Genomic DNA, 20,225 nt, shown 5'->3' with positions numbered 1-20,225 from the left:
TTTGTGGCACTGGAGTCCCCTCGAGTGCCACCAAGCTCCTCAGCCAGCCAGGGGCTTTGAGATGCTCGCTGTGTTGGGAAAGGGAGCCCCAGGCAGGACGGGCAGCCCGTGCCAGCTGCAGATCTCTGTCTTAAGGGACAGAAGTTTTACACTCTATGACACCCAACAAAACACAAGGAAAGAACTCAGCCATACCTTCCCGGCACTGCAAACCCCCCTAGCACCTTGCCTCTGGACAGCCCAGCGGCACTGAGAGCTTCACCCACAAGCAAAGCAAAACAAAGCAGTGATAACCAAACCCAGAGCGCTCACCTCTGCTCCTTCCCTGGATCCCAAAGCACAGACTGCAGGAACAGCCCTGCCCTACCAGGACACCAAAACCTGGGCTCCTAATTTGCAATTTCACACCACCTTCAGGGAAACCTGCCAGCAAGTCCCTGTCCTCACCACAGAGCCCTGGGCACCTGGGCTGGTTTCCCTGCTGGAACCAATGAAAGCAATTAGTAGCTAATCAGGGTCACCTTGTGGTTTTTGCCAAAGACCTTACCCTTTTGGGACCCTTCAGCATTTCCTTAGCTGCTCTGGAGGGCTCTCACCTCCCCACTTTTATCCCTTTCTTTTCCCCAGAGCTCATATTGTTATGGGACCGTGCAGTTCCGAGAGGGGACAGCAGTATAGATAAGGCAGGAGCTAATTAATTGCTCATGATGGAAAAGTGACAACAGAGCTAATTAAGGCTCTTAATATGCCTCCTGCCTACCATGGTTAGCTGCTGTGGTGACCCTGTGCGTACTGGGATGGCAGAAACCTACCTGCTCTCCCCCTAGGACTCAAAATCTCCCTTCCCCTCAGTAATTTCTGTCACACTGACAGTTAATGGATGAATCATTTTTCAACTAATTTTCAAAATGAAGGTTATCACCTTTTCTTATTACTATTAAGGTCATTTGTGCCTTATTTTAATTAAGTGATGTTCTTATTAACTTTTAAAGACATGTGTTATCTGAAGCATAATTATCTAGCCTTTTATCGTGCAGCAGAGCTGGACACAAGTACTGCGGGATGTCACACCCCACAAGGGGAAGGAGAATCCCAAGCTGGTTTTGGTTCTGACTCTGGCTGCAATTGTGTTAACTTGTTCTCAAGGCACTTCTCTTCCAACACGAAGCAGTGCCCTAAGAACACTGCACTGACGGGTCCTAAAGCACAGATCCTAAAGCAGGCTCATCCTGAAACTGCAGCATGGGGCAGCAATGGCAGGATGGCCAGTAGGTCCTGAGCTATTCTGTAAGCAATTAGCAACTAGCTTTTGTCAAGAACTATCATTCAAGAGCCAAAACAGTGCAGGTTTTGGCTGTGTAGCTACACATTTTCCTCTAAAATTGCCCTGTGGAAGGGAACCAGGTGCTTAGCGCTCAGCTTTTCCCAGTAGCTTCACCTCTGGCGCTCCCTGTGCCAGCTCTCACTTCTCAGAGAAGTCTCTCCATCAGCCTGGGATGAAGACACCAGGAACACACAGTTTCCAGGACACCAGGTATATGACTCTTTCTCTCATGGAAAGATCTCACCCAAGACAAGCTCAGAGAGTTCCATAGTTGTTTCAGGACGGGAATGACAAACCTATCACGAACCTGGTGGCACAGAACATCCGCAATAATTAAATTGGCACCATCTAGTTTTTCTCCTTAGATACAATTAAATAAACTGACACAAAAGCCTGATGATGTTCACTGTTGCCAAGTTACCAATATAGCAGATTTCTCGGCAACAAAACGCCATCCCAAAATATGTTTCCTTATGGGATTTTTTTTTTTAAGTTACATTATCAGAAAGAAAAAAAATAAAAATAAAAAGGCTTTTTAAGGAAACTAGGTCTTTCAATGCACGGGGAATACTGCACAGCTTATGAACGACACTTGCAATCCGCGTCCTCTTCTCGGTGAACCTTGCACCCCTCCTTGTGGCACACTTAAGCAATTGCCTTGCGAGCACAATCCTACCTCCAGGAGGCTGTGGGGCCGCTTCCCAAAAAAGCAAAGCTAAACGCCCGAGACAGGCTTTCGCGTCTGGCTCCAAGCATCGTCTTCTCCAGGTTGTGAACGTCTACGAGCTGGAGATATAAACAACTCTCCCTCTCACTAAGAGTCAAATACAAGCATGTTTCAAACATAATTAAACTGGAGGGTGTAGATGTGTGTGACACATTGGAACAGTTAAACTATCCAATCTTAATGTTTGTTTAAAGGTTACTTTTGGATGAAAGCTGGTTATGGAATAAATAACAGATGCTGAAGGCATCCATTATGTATTTTTGCAATTAGCAGAAAATCTTGGTACTTTTCTTAAAGAACATACATAATTTTGTGGGATGTTTATTGCTGGAAGCAATCTGCTCTTGCTGGCAGGAACAGCATCCAAGAGCCCAGGGAAGCTTCACAAGAAGTCACACATGGTGAGCCAAATGCAGTGCTCGCTTCAGGAACAAGCATTTCAAATGCCGAGCTCTGTGTCACAAGGAAGCGGTCAAATGCACTTTCTTTCCGCAGAAAACTTTAAATGAAAAAGAATACGGTAAAATTACCCCTATGTCTATTTTCCATGGACATTCTGATTAGCCAGCAAAAATGTGGCTGCTGATTACACTTTCATTTGTGAAATGTATCCAGGATGTTTCATGACATCGTTGTCTCCTGTGCCCAAGGGCTGCTCTAACTCTCCAGCAACCATCTCCCCTCTTGGGGTAGGGAGGTGCTTTGCTGCTGGGAAAATTTGTCCATCCAGGGTGAGTGGCCTGGAAACTAAAATGGAAGTAGACAAGCCACTACAACACCCACAGAACATCTCCCTCCCAAAGGAAATGTGTGTGTGCGGAGTATGAGGTGGGGCCAGCAGCTGAGCTTTGTTCTGTGCCAGTCCTCCCCTGAAAAAAAGGCACTGATGATTTCCATCAGAGCAAACGTAACCCCAGGAGGTACTCGGATGACAAGAGGTATTTGGGTTAGAACATATCATTGGAATATTTGGTAATCACAGCAGGGGACTTCAGCTGGATCTCGCTTCGAAGACAACAGTGGCAATGCCCCAAGCAGCAACCTGAAGAGACAGCTCCATGAAGAGGCCACCACGCGTTAAATTGATCCTCCAAGTACCTTGACAGATTCTGGTAGTCCCTGAAGTCCCCCATGATAGATTGAGCTTCATTCCAAAGACTTGATCCAATTGAGAAGTCATCCCAAAATACCTTTTCACGTCTCACAGCACTAAACGAAAACGTGTGCTGAGCACAGAGGTTTAGCTTTGTGCAAAGGGATCCGCTTTATAAGATACCATTTCCATATACCATCGTATATCATCATACTTACCCTGAGAGCTGCCCAGCAATCCCGCAGTCTTTGCTGTTTCTTACCATAAAGGAACTGCATTGTGCTAAAAAGCCCTCCAGAATAAAACAGATAATATCTTTTGGGATGGCGCCTTGCATTTTCCAAGAGTTGTCTCGCTGCAGCAGGCTATTACATGAAACTAAACCAAACCCTCCTATTTGTAAATTAGAAAGAAAAAGCACAACTCAAACTGTTATTTGGTTTAGCATTGAATATTTTGCACAGTACTTAAGGAGCATTTTAGACAAAAGCAAGCTTTCTGCCAAATATTTGAGGGGGAAGAGAAGATTTCTCTTTTGCTGTCTGAATACAGTTATAAACCAGGATGACAAAATAGCCTGGCATCGCTGCTCACAGTGAAACGAGCTGTGCATCTAGCTCTTCACAAGAATGGCTCAATTTGTCTTCATTTTGCCCATTTTAGAATCTACAGCTTTACCCCGAGGTAAATTCCTGCCCCTGTAACTCCTGTAATTCAAGGTGGCAGAGAACAAACGGAGACAGCCAACTTCTAGGCAGGGAGCGCATTTGTATGAATTTCTATCCAGCATAATTGTGCAAAGATGAACTAGAGTAAATCCAAGCATCGCTGCCGCGCGGAACAGATAGGTATCTAAAGCTGGAGTCTGATTAGTGGAGCAGAATTGACTGAGCTTCCTTAAGTATCTTCACTCCCCTCCTCAATCATCTCACTTGCTCCCATTGAAGCATGACAGGTCACTGCTAGTTCAGTGTCTACTGACTGAGGTTTTTTCATGCAACTGCTGCTAAGCACTGTGCTGAAGCAAGATGGGCACATCTGATCTCACAGGAGAAAAGAGCGCAGGTACTACAAAGATTTTCTATAGTTAAAAAATAGCACAACACGCTTTATTATCAGTTTTGTAACAGATTATGCACCAAGCTCGCTGGCAGAAACAGCAGTAGGCTGGTGGTACTTAAAGATTTTGCTGCTTTTGCAAGGAACAGATTGGTAAGAGCACCCCTTCGCCATCCCAAAGAGTATCTGCAATTCAGAAAGGTAAGGAAAAGACATTAAAAGGCAGAAAGCAAAGAGGATAGAGAATACTTCAGCTGAGCAGATTAACAGACTCAATAAAGACATCTATTGTTACCAACAAATACTCTACAGACCACAGGCTGAAAACCACCATCTTAAACTAAGCAATCCATGAAAAATAGCTGAGAGCAGCAGGATTAAATTCATCTATGCTCCCGTATCTCCACTGGAAGATTTGTAAAGGTCTGCAGATCAAAAGAGGGCGAGAGCTGCTGCTCTATGCAATCCAAAGTCTTAATATTTTTGTTGCTGTCTCCTTTGTTACCCGATTAGCTGAATCATCTTTGCATCGTCTTGCAGTTTTCACTATTAGCCAGCCGTTACTCCGGGGATATTCAGGCTACAGCAAGCGCACGGCCCCATGCGAGCAGCCCCTAAGCGCTGCACCTCGAAGCAGTAATCTGCTCTGCTCTTCTTCAGCGTGTCGGCCCCACCTGAGCAGAAGGCCAACCGAGCAGCCGCAGATCGCAGCTTTCAGAGACATCTGCTTCACAACAGGGACCGAACTGGTACTGAACTTCAAACTAAGCAGGAAAGTAGCCCACTAAGCCGTAACTTTCCTAACTGCTGGCAGCTTCGAAACTGCCAACAGATAACAACAGTTGGCAGCTCCAGACTGAGCCAATTTTTTTTCCCATTTTAACTCTCCCATTCTCCTCAATTGAGCCTGGGCAGCAGCACACGGATTTCCCTGCTGTTTTGCATAAGATCTTGGAATTCCCTCACAAACCACCTCTTTTTATTAAGGACAAATGTTGTCAGTGGGGAAAATCTTATACTGCAGCAATCCTCTGCTCCGTGCTTGCAGTCTTCGCCACACCAGTCTCTCCTGCCTCGCTCCCCTGACAAATCAGCACCTTTCTGGCAGGGATTTTCGGTTCAAGTCTCCTACCTTTGGGAGAGGAAAGCTTGCTTTGGGACAAGCTACCAGAGTCTTACCCTTGTTGGTCTGTCCCCTAGGAGACTCCACATCCTCAGAGTAGGCTTTCAGCAACAGTTTTTAAAATAACATTTGGTTACACAGTTTTACCAGCAGAAAGCTACCTACACAGGTTGGAAAATTCCCTGCTTTTCCCATTCCTTTCAGGCCAGCTGTGCAAATCTTTCCAGAGTAAGGTTTCAAGTTCAACATGTTGTTTACTGGAAACCTACATGTGAATAAACAACTCATTTGTGACAAACCTCTCTGTGAAATATGAAGACTTAAAATAAGCCTGGCAACCTCTCCACTTTTTTTTGTTTGTCTTCTAAAAAAAATAAAAATAAATTTAAAAAAATTATGCTGCACCAATCCTGCTTCCACCGATATCCAAAACAGTTTTCAGTTTGTCTATCCTGAAGGGCAATCATGACCAGTGTCCAAAAGCAAGTTCTTAACTGATGCATCTAGACTAAAAATACCCCAAATGGAAGAAAAGCTCCTTTAAGAACACAATCTCCAGCAAAGCACATAAACTTGTGATGCAGAGTAGCAGAAAAGCATCCAAGAAGTCAGTGATTGAGCAAGGAAGCAAGGAAAATGAAAAAAATATATATAAATCTCTAACAGTAGCCACACAATAGGATCAGGTTTCCTGGTCCACTTCCCAAGTCCCATTTCTTTCACAGACGTTCCAAACGAATTACTGCTGCAGAACTGTAAGAATGTAGTAACTTGACAAACCTATATAATCAAGAAAAGGTCAAGAAATCAAGAAAGATTAGGGAAATGCCTGCGGAGTTCTCATCTCTTCAGGACTTCAGTTCTGATGCTGAAAGCCGAACCTTTATAGACATATCCGTGTGTGTTTGTCCATGCAAGATATATGAAGTGTACGTGTATATTAGCACTGTTATAAGGGATGTTTTTCATAAATATGTACAGAGAAATTAAGCCAAGCACTCCTATTAAGCCACAGAACAAAGTTTATTCGATCTTCTCAAATTCTGTGTACAGTTTTGCTGCTAAGTGGGCACAACACATTGGCATATTACCTTTAATCTTCATTTCAATTTTAAATCCAACTTGAAAGGTTTTGTAACATTTAATGGCATCTTCAATAAATAAAAGGACAAAAATAACTAGTCTTTGTACAGACATTACAATCCACTCCAAATTCAGTATTGCCAAAACATTTGTCTTTAAAAAAAAACAACAAAAAGAAACAACTTGCTCTAAAGGGTTTTTTGTTTGTTTTAGCACTTAAATACATAGAAAAGTATATGATGAGAAAAAACAGATATTCTATCCTCAGCAGAATTTGTAAGAGCCAGTAACTGAGAAACAAAGATAATTAAATCTCTAAGGAGATTAAAGAATCCTGCCTGAAGTCTTGAAAAAAGTCCTGATTTTAGCCTTCACATCAGAAGTGTAGTTTCACTGGGTCCTATCCTATGTCAGCATACTTAAACAATAAGAATTACATTCCATGATTTACTTATTTATTTTAAAGGAAAATTCATAAAGCAAAAGCATTAGCCTCCCATACTAACAGAAGTAATCATGGTCCATATATTCTGCAATAGTAAACAGGTATTTGTGCTCAGTCCTTTGTTTGAACTACCACCATACTGGAAAAGACCCTGTAGTTTACCCTTTATTTCTGTATCCACCTCTTCCCCAGTCCAACAGTAGCAGGAACCTCAGTAAAACGAGTATTCATGCAATACAAACCTGCCTGCACACATCAGAGCACAGGATGAGGACCAACAAAACTAATTTTAATTAGAACTTGGCTTAATTTAAAGCTTTCTTTAAATATAGAAAGTCAGCAATAAAGAAAAGCTGAATCCTCAAATTTTCTAACTGCAATTCCCTGTAATTTGCAGCCCATCACAAACCAATACTAATGTCAGTTAATGTAGCAAGAAGAATCCTATCACTAAAATTAGTTAAAACACCCATCCTCAAGCCTTCTTGGGGCTTCTTCAGTGAAAGCTCAGGGTGTGCAAGGAATGCATGGTTGGGCCCCTATGCATACTAATCTTATGGGGGGAGGTTACTTTAAACAAAAGGTAGAATTACATCACATCTGTACAAACGCTTAAAATACCGTTTTTCAGCTAGTTATCTGCTTCTTCCAACTATTATTGCTGCTGACTATACTAATGCAAGAGAATGTGATAAAGCAGGACCCAATCTGTTTAAGAGAATGGGACTTTTTCTGCAGATATTTTCCCTTCAGCTGACCACATAATAACAAAAGTGCAATCATTTACAAACTTTTCAAAGCAACTATTAAAATTATATACTTTTAGGGAAACAAATTCGTAAGTTTAACCATAAAAATATTTCCCCAAGTAATAAACCTTAAAGCATTCAGTAACACAGTATTTCAGTAATTATAATACAGGAAATCCCTTCCACTTGTTACAAAAGACAGAACTATTAGAAGATTTTGCTTAATGTACACTATTTAAGAGTTTTGCACCTTGTGAAGGTCATGCCATAATTAAGAACTAAACTATCATTCAAAATAAATGAGAATGGAAAACTGACCTGACTTTGAAATGATATTCTCAACTTTTTGGAAACGAAGACAAGGCAAAGCCCAGGGTCGAGTCATCCAGATAGTCAGGAACTTACAAGACAGTTTACACCCAGAATCATAAGACAGCACCACTTTCCATAAACTACTTTGTATGCCTATTGCTGAACAGCATATTAAATAGTTTTGTGAGAACTGCTAGAACAGATTCTCATACTAACTATAGATTTACTTACAGAATACACGTTTGGGGGCAACAGGGAACTCTGTGACAAAAATTATACTCTGAAAAAAATGTTTCCTCAAATTGGTCCAAACATCCGAAAGATAAACACGGGCACACAGGTCCCTCATTGCTTAATGTTGTTGTTTAGTTGATCCTTAAGAAAGACAGGTGCATGACAATAAAGAAGGGCCGCCCATGACAGGCACAGAACTGTGACAGTACAGTCTCTTCAGAGATGTGTTTTAACTACGATTTTGCCACATGAGCAACTGAACTTATACTAATGGAGAACCCTGAAACTTGTATACTATAGCCACGAGAAATTATTTCCTATCAAAAAAACAGATCCGTTTGTAATTAACTGCTTTTTCAATCATCAATCAATATGTGAAAAACAATAAAAAAACCTTTTAAAACAATTACAAAGAGTGGACTGCAGTAGCAGCTATTCAAGCAAGATTCAAGCACAAGTTTAAACGAACTTTCAAGCTGGGAATTAGCCTTCTTTGTCAAAAATTTGTACAACTTTTTCAAAAACCTAAAAAGAGAGAGATTAAAACATTATTAATTTTATGAAGTGTTAGGTAAACAGTCACTTCAAGTTAATCCAGCACACAATAATTGATAGTATTTAAAGATGTTTTTCTTAAAATTTTCATAGTGATTCTTCAGTAGAAAAATTGGCACCAACTCTGGGAAAGCGGGACATAAGAACAATAATAAATATTTCAGAAAAGCAAGATCTCATGAAAGTGAAAAAGCCAAGAAACTGCTGAACACAGAAACAATAAAAATCTTTTTAGTCTGGCTCATGTTCAAGCAGAACAAATTGATTTCTTAGTTATTCCTATCTCAATTAGTTCTTTACAAGTCAAAATGAAAGTTCCGCAACCTCCTTCAGTAATAAACTCATTCAGAAATCACTGCCTAATTAGCTTCACTGACCATACATACAACCAAAAGAATGCCATAAATATGTAGCCCACACACTGCCATCCCTGTGTTTTCAGGCTTACATACTTACTTCATCAACAGATTTAGAGGCATCCACTTTTCTGACTTTTCCCATTCTCTCATATAAGTCTATTATAGGCTTAGTAGACTGCAGATATGTATGAATTCTAGGAGAAAGCAAAGAATGCATTTATTTACATAATAACAGTAAAACAGAAGAGAACTAAAAAGTTTTGGATATAGTACCTTTTTTCCAGACTCTCTCGATTATCATCGCTTCTACCACTGCTCTTGCCTCTTTCAAGACAGCGACCAATACATATCTACAAAAGACATCAAAAGGATGATCATAACCGCAAACACAATGTGCTTACCTGAAAAGCAGGAGCAAAAAAAAATAAATTATGAATTAGTAACAAATCTAGATAGTCCAGACATACAAAATATTGTCCAGATCAGATATATTTAAGCCAGACTTCACATAGGGAGTTAAGATTATTCCACAGAAAAAGGATGACAGCTCTATATTTCACCAGTTTATTAAGATGCGAGTTCTTAAAATGGAATTAGGGTCAGTGGAAGCAAAAGCAACATCAAGTTCTGTGGTGTGAATAAGACTCCAACTTGAGATATTTAAAGAAAATGATCTGATTTTCATGGATGTGTTCTGATCTGAAAAGCACAATGTCAGACTAGACTACCAATATATGCTTACACTGAAAAAGAGTTGGTGTGTTCTCTCAAAAATTTATGTAAGATGACACGTTAATTTATTCAAAGTTATATTATTTTTACTTGTCATTGCCATAAGAAGATTTAAAAAGCAAAGTCTCAGGAAAAATTACAAAACCATACTTAAAAGCTGCCCGTTGAACTGTTAGTTTTGAAGCCTAAAGTTAAGTAAGCAATGCTGACACGTGTACACCTCATGAGTGTATTTACCTTATGCATGCAAGAGGACAATAGTTAGGTGACTTTTTCTTCCTACAAAGTACATCTATAGTAAAAATTAGAATCTCAAAATTAACACACCCCCAATGAAAGTTTTCACTTAACCTTTTATTTTCTTTATTAAGCAGAAAAATAGACCCACACTTGTTGAGACTAAAAAACTTTGCAATTAAGAAAAAAATAGCAATATTTCTTAGAAAACTGGGAGAAAGGAGGAAAGCCAGATTAAGATGTTATTTTACGATCAGTTTTTATCCCTCAAGGGCACTGTCATATTAAAGAGACAGCATATCATGGCATTTGTTTAATTAATATAATGTATCATTGTCAAAAAGCCCTTATAATTAATGACTTGCTGAATACAATTTTGATTATGAGGTATCCTACAGCACAGCTCACAACTATGAAAATTAAGACTTACGCTGTCAGCACTTTAGAATTAAAGCAAACATTGCTACCAAACAAGTAGACTGAAATCTTTAAGAGTAAACAGAGCAATGTTTTCTGAACATGAATCAAATGATTGTTTAATATATTTAAAGCTTTTATAAACGCTCCAGAATGCAATTCTTTGAAGTGCTTCTTCAGTAAAATTTATTTGCAGACGATTGTACCAAGTGTAATTATTCACTTGTTATTGCAAAAGCCTGCAGTTCTTCATCTGCAGAAACAAGTTGCCAAAATGCCTGAAACTCACAAATCAAGTTTTCCTTCTACTCCAACACCAGTCCCTTGATATTGAAAGATTCACTACCCAACTGAGTTTTATCGTTCTTCAGTGAATCTCACAACATAGCAAGAAAAGAAGTTAGGCTAACACACTTCATTACCTCGTTGTCGCAATCAAAAAACAGAACAAAAGAAACATCCGCCTTTCCATCCATAGTCTTATTCCAGCCTTGAAGATTATCTTCATTTCTGGGAAATCCATCAATCAAGAACTTGTTCTTCTGAGAATTAGCAGCCATTGTTTGATCCATAGCCTGCCAGAAGAGAATTCATCTCAAGATCCCCTGCACATGCAATTATCTAGCAACTTGCTCAATCACTCCCAAAGTGTTCATATGGCAAATTAATAAGTATTTCTCTTAGAGTTATTGCAGATTTACAGAGTGTTTTTTTTTTTTGTGTGTCACCTTCAATGTGTTCTATTTATTTCACTGATGCAACAATAGAGCCTCCTTTTAAACTGAATACACCATTTCATAAAGCTCAGTATCTCAAACTTTTAAGGCTGGGCCTGTTTGTTATATTCTGCAATATTGTGTAACAGCACATACCAGCGTAAGATGCCAAACTGTCCCTGGTCTAGAATTAAGCCTAATGGAAAAAACTCCAGAGAAAATTAGTTGCATGAGCAACAGAAACTTTTTCTGTCACAAAGGAGATGCCCTGATTATTTTCCTGGACATCTAAATAAGGATGAACACTGGAGTTTCTCCTTCCACAGAAACATTAGCAGGTGCTCTTCCCCTTTCCTTCACCTGGCTGTCTATTTTGTTAAAACTTACAGAAAGTTAATAACTTTAATGCCTTCACCCTACACTCTCATATGACTGATCTGACCACTAAGCCCTACAGCGTGCTAAGGGAAGTGAGAAATACAGAACTTCATTTGTTTCCCTAGGAGAACCCAAAAAGAAAAATTTAAATTCTCACAGATCCCTAGGTATCAGAGGCCATCACCCACTGCCTCCCAGCCAGCAGCATGACTAATTGCCGAGAGAAGCACAGCATGCAGCGTGCACCTGTGTCTGCTATTCCATCCTGCTCATACTACATTGGAGAATGGGCAGTTCTTGAAGAATACTGCCACTGCTTTGTCACTTAGTCTGCAAGAGCGAGCTAGAAAGGAAATAGCCCTTTCCTCACCCTCTTCAACAAGCTGATTGTTATTTCAACTGGTACGATTTCTCCCTCCTTAATGTAGTTCTCAATGAGTTCTCCATACTGTGAGCCCGGCCTTTTTCGTTCATCTCGAAGGAGGTCGCCAGCAGAAAGGTGTGTGTAGCCGTATTTCTGAAACATGCAAAAAACAGGCAGATGTCCTTGAATTAGTACACATGCAAGGTTACATCAGTCAACACTATCAGTGACATTTATCCTTGTATTACAACAGAAAAATACCAGAAATAGCAGCTTGCTAGTGGCAAATCTGTTCCATCTTCAGGACACACAGCAAGAGAGATTCTTGGGCTAAATGGTTCACATGGCCTTGGTCAGATATTTGCATCCTGTTTTCAAAGGTAACATCCCATTTGGAAATGAGAAAGTCTCAAAGTGCCCGAGGCACTTCTTGAAACATTGCACTGTGCATGAGACATTTAACGAGCACCAAACTTGATAGAAGCTACACCCCATCCTACACAATTCCAGTACCTCACTTCTCCACACGGTAAAGCCAGATTTGACCTACTGACTGACGGCCTCTTCAAAATTTTAAGACTGTCTTTCATTGCTAGGTTTACACAACAGGTAAATCAAAAAAAAAAAAAAAAACAACAACAAAAGCACACAAACCAATTCCTGTTTCTTTGCAGCTGGAGGCACGCTTTAAGCACAGCAGTGTCCTTATTTTCTAGTTGTAGGTCTGACAGCAACTTCCTCCTCTGCCTTGGTCGCATCACTTATAACTGCATCTAAGAGTGCAGGTGCACAGATGCCTTGAACCAACAGAAAGCACTGCTGCCAGCAAACAGTCCTGCCCACACGCTGCTCCAAACCCAGCCCCGCACACCTGCCCTGTGTTCGTCCTTCCCCAGAAAGGAGGTGACCAGAGGGCTGCCCTTGGGGGAGGCTCAGATGCAGGCTGTGAGCAGATTAATCGGTCCATGGAAGATCTTACCAAAGAGAAACATGTTGCTATAAGGGAAAATTCAGATCACAAAACAATCACTTGCTCAGCTCATTTAACATCACAAGAAAACTAACCAAGTGTACCCCTTGAACAAATATAGTCCTTAAAAACAGATGTAAAGACATCTCTTTAACGAATGCTTAAGCTAAACAGGCAATAAAGACACCTCCTGGGCGATTACCCAAGCTATCTATATACCCAAGACAGAGTACACCTATACATACTTGTCCTGAAGTTTTTGCTACAAAACAAAAGCAGCAGCAAATTAGTTCAGGGTTATCAGCTCGGCTGCAGCAACATCTGAAGCAAATTTCAAAAATGGTGCCTGAGCAGCATAATAATGTGCCTAAATGCTTTTTCAGGCTGTGAACTTGGGATTTAAAAACTTGGCTACTGGACTAAGTACAACAGAAATATTACACAACCCACTAAGTGGCTTTAAAAACATTTCAGTTGCTTTCCAATTTCACCCACAAAAGCGTGGAAAGTTAGTTCTGCATAGTCATAATTTAAGAAGGGATATAATTACCTAAATCTCCAAAACTCTACACATCTGGAAAGAAAAGGAAACAAGATTTTGCTTTAAGTAACTGTGAAGAAAAACCTCCACAAATATCTTCTGTAAGCTCTCTGTACTCCTGCTTTCATGTGCATTGCATTTGGACATGCCTATTTAACTGCAAATCTACATATTAACTATGGACTACAGAAGCCGTAAACCCAAGTAAATCTTTTCTCTTAAGCAGAAACCTTACTCTGCTGAACCCCAAATTAACATGCAGTCCTTGGTGAAGTAAAGACCGATGATGTTTTTCACATTAAGTTTCTACGAAGAAGAAAACAGGAGGAAAAATATAATCCCTTCTGTTTTAGAGGATTACCAAACCATTTAATTTTCCTTGGCATGTCCCTTTTCATGCATGAAAAGAAACTTGAGTCAGACAATTTTTGGAATTCTCTATCCTTTGCAGCAGCAAACTAAATTATTTTTTAACGGCTGAACGGGAAAGTAAAAGATAGAAGTGTTTTAAAGTGCTGCTGTATAAATAGAGTTGTTTTAGATAATAGTAAATTGTCTTCTGGAGTAACCTTCAGAACGGATTAACCAGGCAATAAGGAAAACAAACTTCTCCTTCAGTGGCAAAACATCTATTTGTTAACTGCTCTGAGCGCAAGAGCCAAAGACAACATGTCAGTTTAAACAACACAAACAAGCACAGAGAAAGGCCTGACTGCGAGTCTATATGCGGCAGGCTGCAGGGACGTGGTGCTCATGCTGCTCTTGCCAGTTTTAATCAAGCCACGTGCCCAGGACACAAAGTTTTCTTTCATCTTCGGCGAGACAAACCCTCAGCAAGCATCCTGAAGCAGACAAAACCTTAACTTTCCCCAAGAGCTCGCAAAAGAGATTGTAATGTTACTGCACCACCAGGGTAAACGCTCTCACGCCTTGCAAGTTCGCATTGTGCCAGCACTTTCCAGCAGCGCCAAGCCCATCGCGATGCAATCCCCAGGATGGAACCTGTTGCAACCACTTCTCTGAAATCAGAAAGAGAGGGCTGTGACTTCCAAACAATGAAAAAGCAGTTCCTCCAATTCTCCCAGGAGAATGCATACATTCTTTTAGAATAGATCCATAACATTAGCTGACGGCTGAAAGGTCGGCTTAAAATAGCAACCAGGTTAAACAAACAAAAAAATAAAATACTTGGATGCCATGCACCTAAGATCTAGACAGACTTCTAGACCTTGGAAAATAAACAATTCACTATTCTAAAACATATTTCATAGATAATGTTTTCCACTATGCTAGCTGACAGGCACGCCCTTCTAGAAGAAAAAAAAAGAAGAAATCAGCAAACAGCTACCATATAAGCTGCTCTCATTGTTTTCAAAACTGTTTTCACATTTGGAGAACCATAACCCCAGTCTCTACCAGAAAATCTGTTTTCAGTGTAGGTACCTTCCTCCCTCGCTTTCAAAAAGCAGACTGAAGTGGAAAGGCAAGTTCAAGTTTCTAGCAATCCCACCTGAGAGGTGGTACTTAGAACAGCCCTTAACGGTGCTCTGCAAGAGAGCGAAGCACAGCTTGCTTGTTCATCATACAAAGGCTTGGGAAATCAGGCTCCACTCAGCGGGGCAAACTGGGACGCACAATCTGGATGTGCCACATCTCCAAATGAAACCCCAAGCCTGCCGCCTCTCCAGAACGCCCTTCTCTTCCCTGTACCACTGCCACTTGATCTGTCATCTGCCAGCCAGGATCTGCAACATCCGCCTGCAGCCAGCACAAGCCTTACGTCGTGTTTGCTGAAAGGTGAGTAGATTCACATGAACTGCAAATGAGAGCAGAGGGCTCGTATCCGTGCCACACCTGAACGTGGCAGAGCTCAGCCTGGCCGCTCCCTCAGCACAGTAAGAAGGAACCAGGAGCACGGATCAGCTGCTGCTGGGACCCCGTGCTGGAGCTTTCACGGGGCACGGGGTTTGCTTCCGATTCAGCCCCGTGTGGTCCACCGCTCTGCTACACAGTTTGGAAGTTCCTTGAGTGCGCAGGAGCCAAGAAAGAAGCTAGAGCAACACAAATTACTGCTCTGACCTTGAATCCTATCTTGGCTTATCGTTGTTAATCTGCAAATGAAAGTCAAAGGGCTGAACAAATAAAAAAACAAACTTTTATTGCCCTAGTTCTGGCCTGTCATATCTTCTGGCAACTTTCAGTTGCTTCGTAAGGTTGCCCATTTTCTCAGATAGCCTCTTCAAGAGCTAGTAAAGAAATAAAAATAGAACCGCGTAAAGCAGGCAGCCTTCATGGTGTGGGGTTTTGGGTTTGTTTGTTTTGCTTAAACCTAAAAAAGTTTTGTCTGCCCCGTTGGCAATCTGCACATAGAAGCAGAACTTTGAGGTATAAATCATCATGCAGTAGCAGCCCTTCTGTCTGCATATTCCAGTAAAAAAAATTAAAAAAAGATTTCCCTAGCTAGAGATATATTCTTGCTTCTGGGGGAAAACAAAACAAAACACAAGGCAAAACAAAACAAAAAGCACAAAACCCACACTAATAAAAACAAAACACACAAAGGAGATCCCACTGATAGCGCCTCCGGGGGAGCGGGGGGCAAACAGAACACCCCAGTGCTTCAGGAACGCAGAGCTGAACAAAAGACACCCAGGATGGCTGGGAAAGTCCTAAATTCAATGCCCAGTGAGCGAGCCTGGGTTCTGTAAAATGGAAGCATATAGGGAATTTATTTATTTTTTTTTTTTGAGGGGGGTTAAATGATCTCTCACCATGTTTCACAACAGCGCCACGGTTCAGAAATATGAACTGACATTCCAGCAAACAATTATGAGAACTCGGAGCTAACTGGACTACTAGTACGTGGCACTCTTGGAAGAGATTTTGAAAACTGAGTTTAGAGCAAACAACTCTGAAAACGCTTTTATTTCAAGAAAGTTATTGCTGTCTCTCTGCAGACTTCCAGAGGACAATTAACACATGACAGCAAAAACTAAATCTGCTGCTGCTGCTTCCAGAGGAGTGTTTCTGAAACACTGCCTTCTTCTTTGCAGTTTTCTTTTCCTCTGAGAATCTCTATCACACATCCCAAAACAACTTAGCACCTTTTCCCCCTTGGATTCTCATTTACGATCTTGCAGAAAGAAGAGGCTCAGCATCCCACCTTGTGGGCTGAATTTTAAACAGAAATATCCAGCTTAGGGCTGCGGTGAGAATTAATTACATTTTGCGTATGCAGGGAGGGGTGTTTTGCATACCCCAAATCCCTGCAGAGTCACCTTGCCAAAAAAACAAAGAAACAACAACAAAAACAGCTGACATCTTGCTTGAAATAAAGACAGATTATTTAGTTATGCTTTTTTCCCCTCTCCCAAAGGACCTTTGTGTTTCAGGCAAAGGTTGTAAAGATTTAAAGTTTAAGTTAATGAAATCATATTTTGTGCAGATTTGAGGAATGTGGTATTTTTCCTTGACTGTACCATAACTACTTCATTAGCAAAGTTCAAAAGTCAGTAATAAAACATTAATTTTGTCCTATATACGCATAATGACCTCACAATCACAAAAGATAAATGCTGTGGAAAGCATGAAGGTTAGATCTCAAGAACATGCACTCAGATGCCTTCATCCAACTACCTGCTCCAACATCTGCCCCATAGAGAGCCCTGCCGCATCCCAGCGATGTCGAACGCTACCTCAGGCAGCCGTGGAAGGCTGTGGGAGTTAATCTGCAGGGCGGGGAGAGAGCAGGCACTTAAGAGGGAATTCTGCTTCATCCCCTCCCAAACAGGAGGAATAGAGCAGCATTTCTACTGGATTTACATTTCAGTGACAATTCTGTGAGCCTAGGGAATACACGCACAAGTCTCCCCTCCGTATCAGAGGAAACCAGCCTCCTTCAGCTGTCTCTTCAAACCTTATCTGCAAAGATAAAGAAACCTAATCACTTACCTGCTGCTCCCTTTTGTACACTGTGTCAATACTCATTTTCACTTGCTATTACAAATTCTTCCCTCAAATCACTTCCCCATTTTAGTCCAAACTTGATACAAATACACGCCCGGTCCGTAATGAGGGACTGCGATCTGAACAGCCACGATGCAGGCTGGTACTTAGGAAATCCACATCTTACCTGTAATGACTGATGGCTATCTCCCTTCTCTGGGAGGGTAAAACACAGTCAGCGAAGCAATTACAACACTTTTTGAGAAATTGTTCCCAGGTAGTACTTAATGCCAGCTCCACAAACCACCTACAGGGGCTTGTGGTTTTGAATAAAGTCATTTGGAGCTAAAAATCATACCGGGTCACACCTCAGCAAAGCGAGGCCTCTCCACGTGACGTGCTCTGTCCCACATCTCCAGCATGTACAGCAACTGAGAAGTATTTATAGCTCATACTGACTTTTTGTTGAGCACAAACTTCAGGTTTAGAGCAAGATACGGGATCGGATTCGTTCCTAATGTAAACTAATATTAATCAGCCCATTTATACAACAAGGATGAATGAGGTTTATTATTACTTAGCTGCAGCCCCTTTTCTCTGCGGCAAGCTGCCAACGGGGTTTAAAATCCAAACAAAAATACACTTTCAACCTGAAGGCAGCACTGAGTGCATGAAGGCCATTCAACTGCCTGCGTTAGGGCTCTCTGGGGGGCTGTGAGGGCCAGGCCAAGGGTGTGAGCTTAAAAAAAAAATCTGGTGCTCAACAGTGCCTTGATTGCATTTCATCCATACTTCCCTGTTCATGCTCTCTCTTTCTGAAGTCTTCCAACAGACCCCCCCGAGCCCAGCCCTCACTGGAGCCACCCCAGACCTTCCCTCCCTCAAGGCTTAGCCAGCAACTCCTGCAGAGTTGCCCAAGGGAGTGGGAGAGCCAGACGCTGCTGTCAGCAGCCCCTTGTGCTTCCTGCAGTCAACCCACTGCACAGGCCGTCAGTAACGTCTTTCCACGCAGCAAACAGGATTAGCAGAATTACAGCAAGTTCCCATTTATTAGCTTTTGGACTTCTCTTTCTAGGCTTAGAAAGAAAATAAACACAGTACAAGCAAAGTTAGTTTTCCGTTTTTAGCTGCAACTACAATTAGGGTAGCAGTGATTCATTTGAATCCTTCCTCCTGAAGTGGTCTTTATCCAATTACCGCAGCCTATCAAGCCAGAGGCATTCATACTTCTGAACACAGGGCAGCAGCCACAGGAGGTTCTTCAGCCCCGAGGCTATGCTAATGGTTTGGTGAAAGCCATTAATGACGGCTTAAAAAATTTCCCTACAGTTTAAGCTCATTTGTTTGCTACGTTCCAGGGACTGAATTTGACCTTACCAAAACGGCTTTATGAGCGCTATGAACATTTCATCCCACCGCTTAATTTAAGGAATAAGCCAGTTTGAAGAGTCCATAATTTGAGGTTAAAATCCTTCAGAACTGAAGTCTGAATGGCATTTTTCAGTCTGCACCAAATTTGCCTAACCCAGGCCTTGGTACATATTGCCCAATATGTACCAAGGCCTGGGATGTGATGGCAGCACGCAGAAACTGCAACAGCACTGCCAGGGCATCGCCAGAACTGAAGGTGCATCAAACTTGCCTGCACTGGGACTTGTGGTTGGGTGCTTTGTCCTTTTTTCCTCCCCAGTCAACAGATTCAGAAACACAGGCATTACTACAGTTCTGTCATTTTTATTCATTGGGGCATGGATACATCTTGATCCTTCAAGGCTTTCCATGAAAAAAAAAAAATAAAATGCATGTGCTCAGGGAACAAAAATGCCTCAAAGCCAACACGCACACGTCTGGAAGCATCAACTACTTCTGTAATTACCCACCTGAGCGCTACGCAATTATAATCTGATTGTTTTTTAGGCGGAGAATATTGCACTGTGCAAGAGTCACCCTTTCCTCTTCAGCATCTGTTCTATCTCAAAGGACTGTAAAAATGTATTTGGAAGAAGAGAATCGTGAAGAGCAGAGCCGAACGCCTCGTCATCCTGTGCCACCAGCTTGGGGCTCTTTGAAATAAGAGGAGACGAGGTTAGCTTCTGGGGGGGCAGGACACGTTCTGACCTCTACCATAGCGTAGCACTGAGCCAAATTTCAGCCTAACACTGTTCCTTGGGCGCTACCCGAGGCGGCAGAGGGCCACACGGCCAACCCCTGCCACGTCTCCCCGCCGGCAGGGCCGTGCCCAGCACCACAGCCCCGGCCCCAGCACCCAGCCCAGCCCGCCCTCGGCAATGGGGGGGGGGTGCAGCCTACAACCCCCAGCGTGCCCCGCGGCCGCGCCCGCAGGAGCCCCCCGCAGCCGTGCCGCGGGGCACGCTGGGAAGTGTAGTCCCCCCCTCCCCCAGAGCCCACCGCCCTCACCTCGACGATGCGAGCGCACTGCGTCCCCTTGCCCGCCCCGGGCCCGCCGAGGACGAAGACGACGACGGGCTTCATGAGGAGGAGGAGGCGACGGCGGCGGAGCAGCAGCAGGACAGCGGCGGCGGGGCGGCGACCGAGCGGAGAGCGGCGGCGGCGACGGCAGCCGAGACCGGGGGCGGCTGAGGGCGGCTCGCGGGCGGTGCGAGGCTGAGGCGGAGCCGGCGCTGAGGTGGCCCCGCCGCGGGGAAAGCGCTTCCGGGCGCCTCAGCGCCCCGCAGCACCCGGCGTGCCCCGCGCGGCCCGAGCTGCCGGTAGCCGCCGGTGGGGGCAGCAGGCCGCGCTCCGCCAGGCCCGGCCCCCAACATGGCGCCCGTCCCCTCTCGTCGCCATGGCAACGCCGCCGCACCGCAGGGCGCATGCGCGCCCCCCCCTCCTCGACCGTTT

At 42.8% G+C, this 20,225-nt stretch overlaps 1 protein-coding gene across 1 annotated transcript; it reads right to left on the bottom strand.

Annotated features, from left to right (window-relative positions):
- Window positions 1-6,336: 6,336 nt before the first annotated feature.
- On the bottom strand, window positions 6,337-20,114 carry CMPK1 (cytidine/uridine monophosphate kinase 1). Its single transcript, XM_082765591.1, has 6 exons — window positions 19,782-20,114; window positions 11,914-12,060; window positions 10,872-11,024; window positions 9,337-9,413; window positions 9,161-9,257; window positions 6,337-8,674 (listed from the first exon to the last, which is right to left on the bottom strand). The coding sequence occupies exons 1-6, from the start codon at window positions 19,854-19,856 to the stop codon at window positions 8,633-8,635; spliced, it is 591 nt and encodes a 196-aa protein (XP_082621717.1). The 5' UTR covers window positions 19,857-20,114; the 3' UTR covers window positions 6,337-8,632.
- Window positions 20,115-20,225: the final 111 nt, after the last annotated feature.

The sequence above is a fragment of the Aythya marila genome (genome assembly GCF_965140915.1).
Source record: "Aythya marila genome assembly, chromosome: 8".
In the NCBI taxonomy this organism is placed as follows: Eukaryota; Metazoa; Chordata; class Aves; order Anseriformes; family Anatidae; genus Aythya; species Aythya marila.
This window is presented reverse-complemented; position numbering and strand designations above follow the sequence as displayed.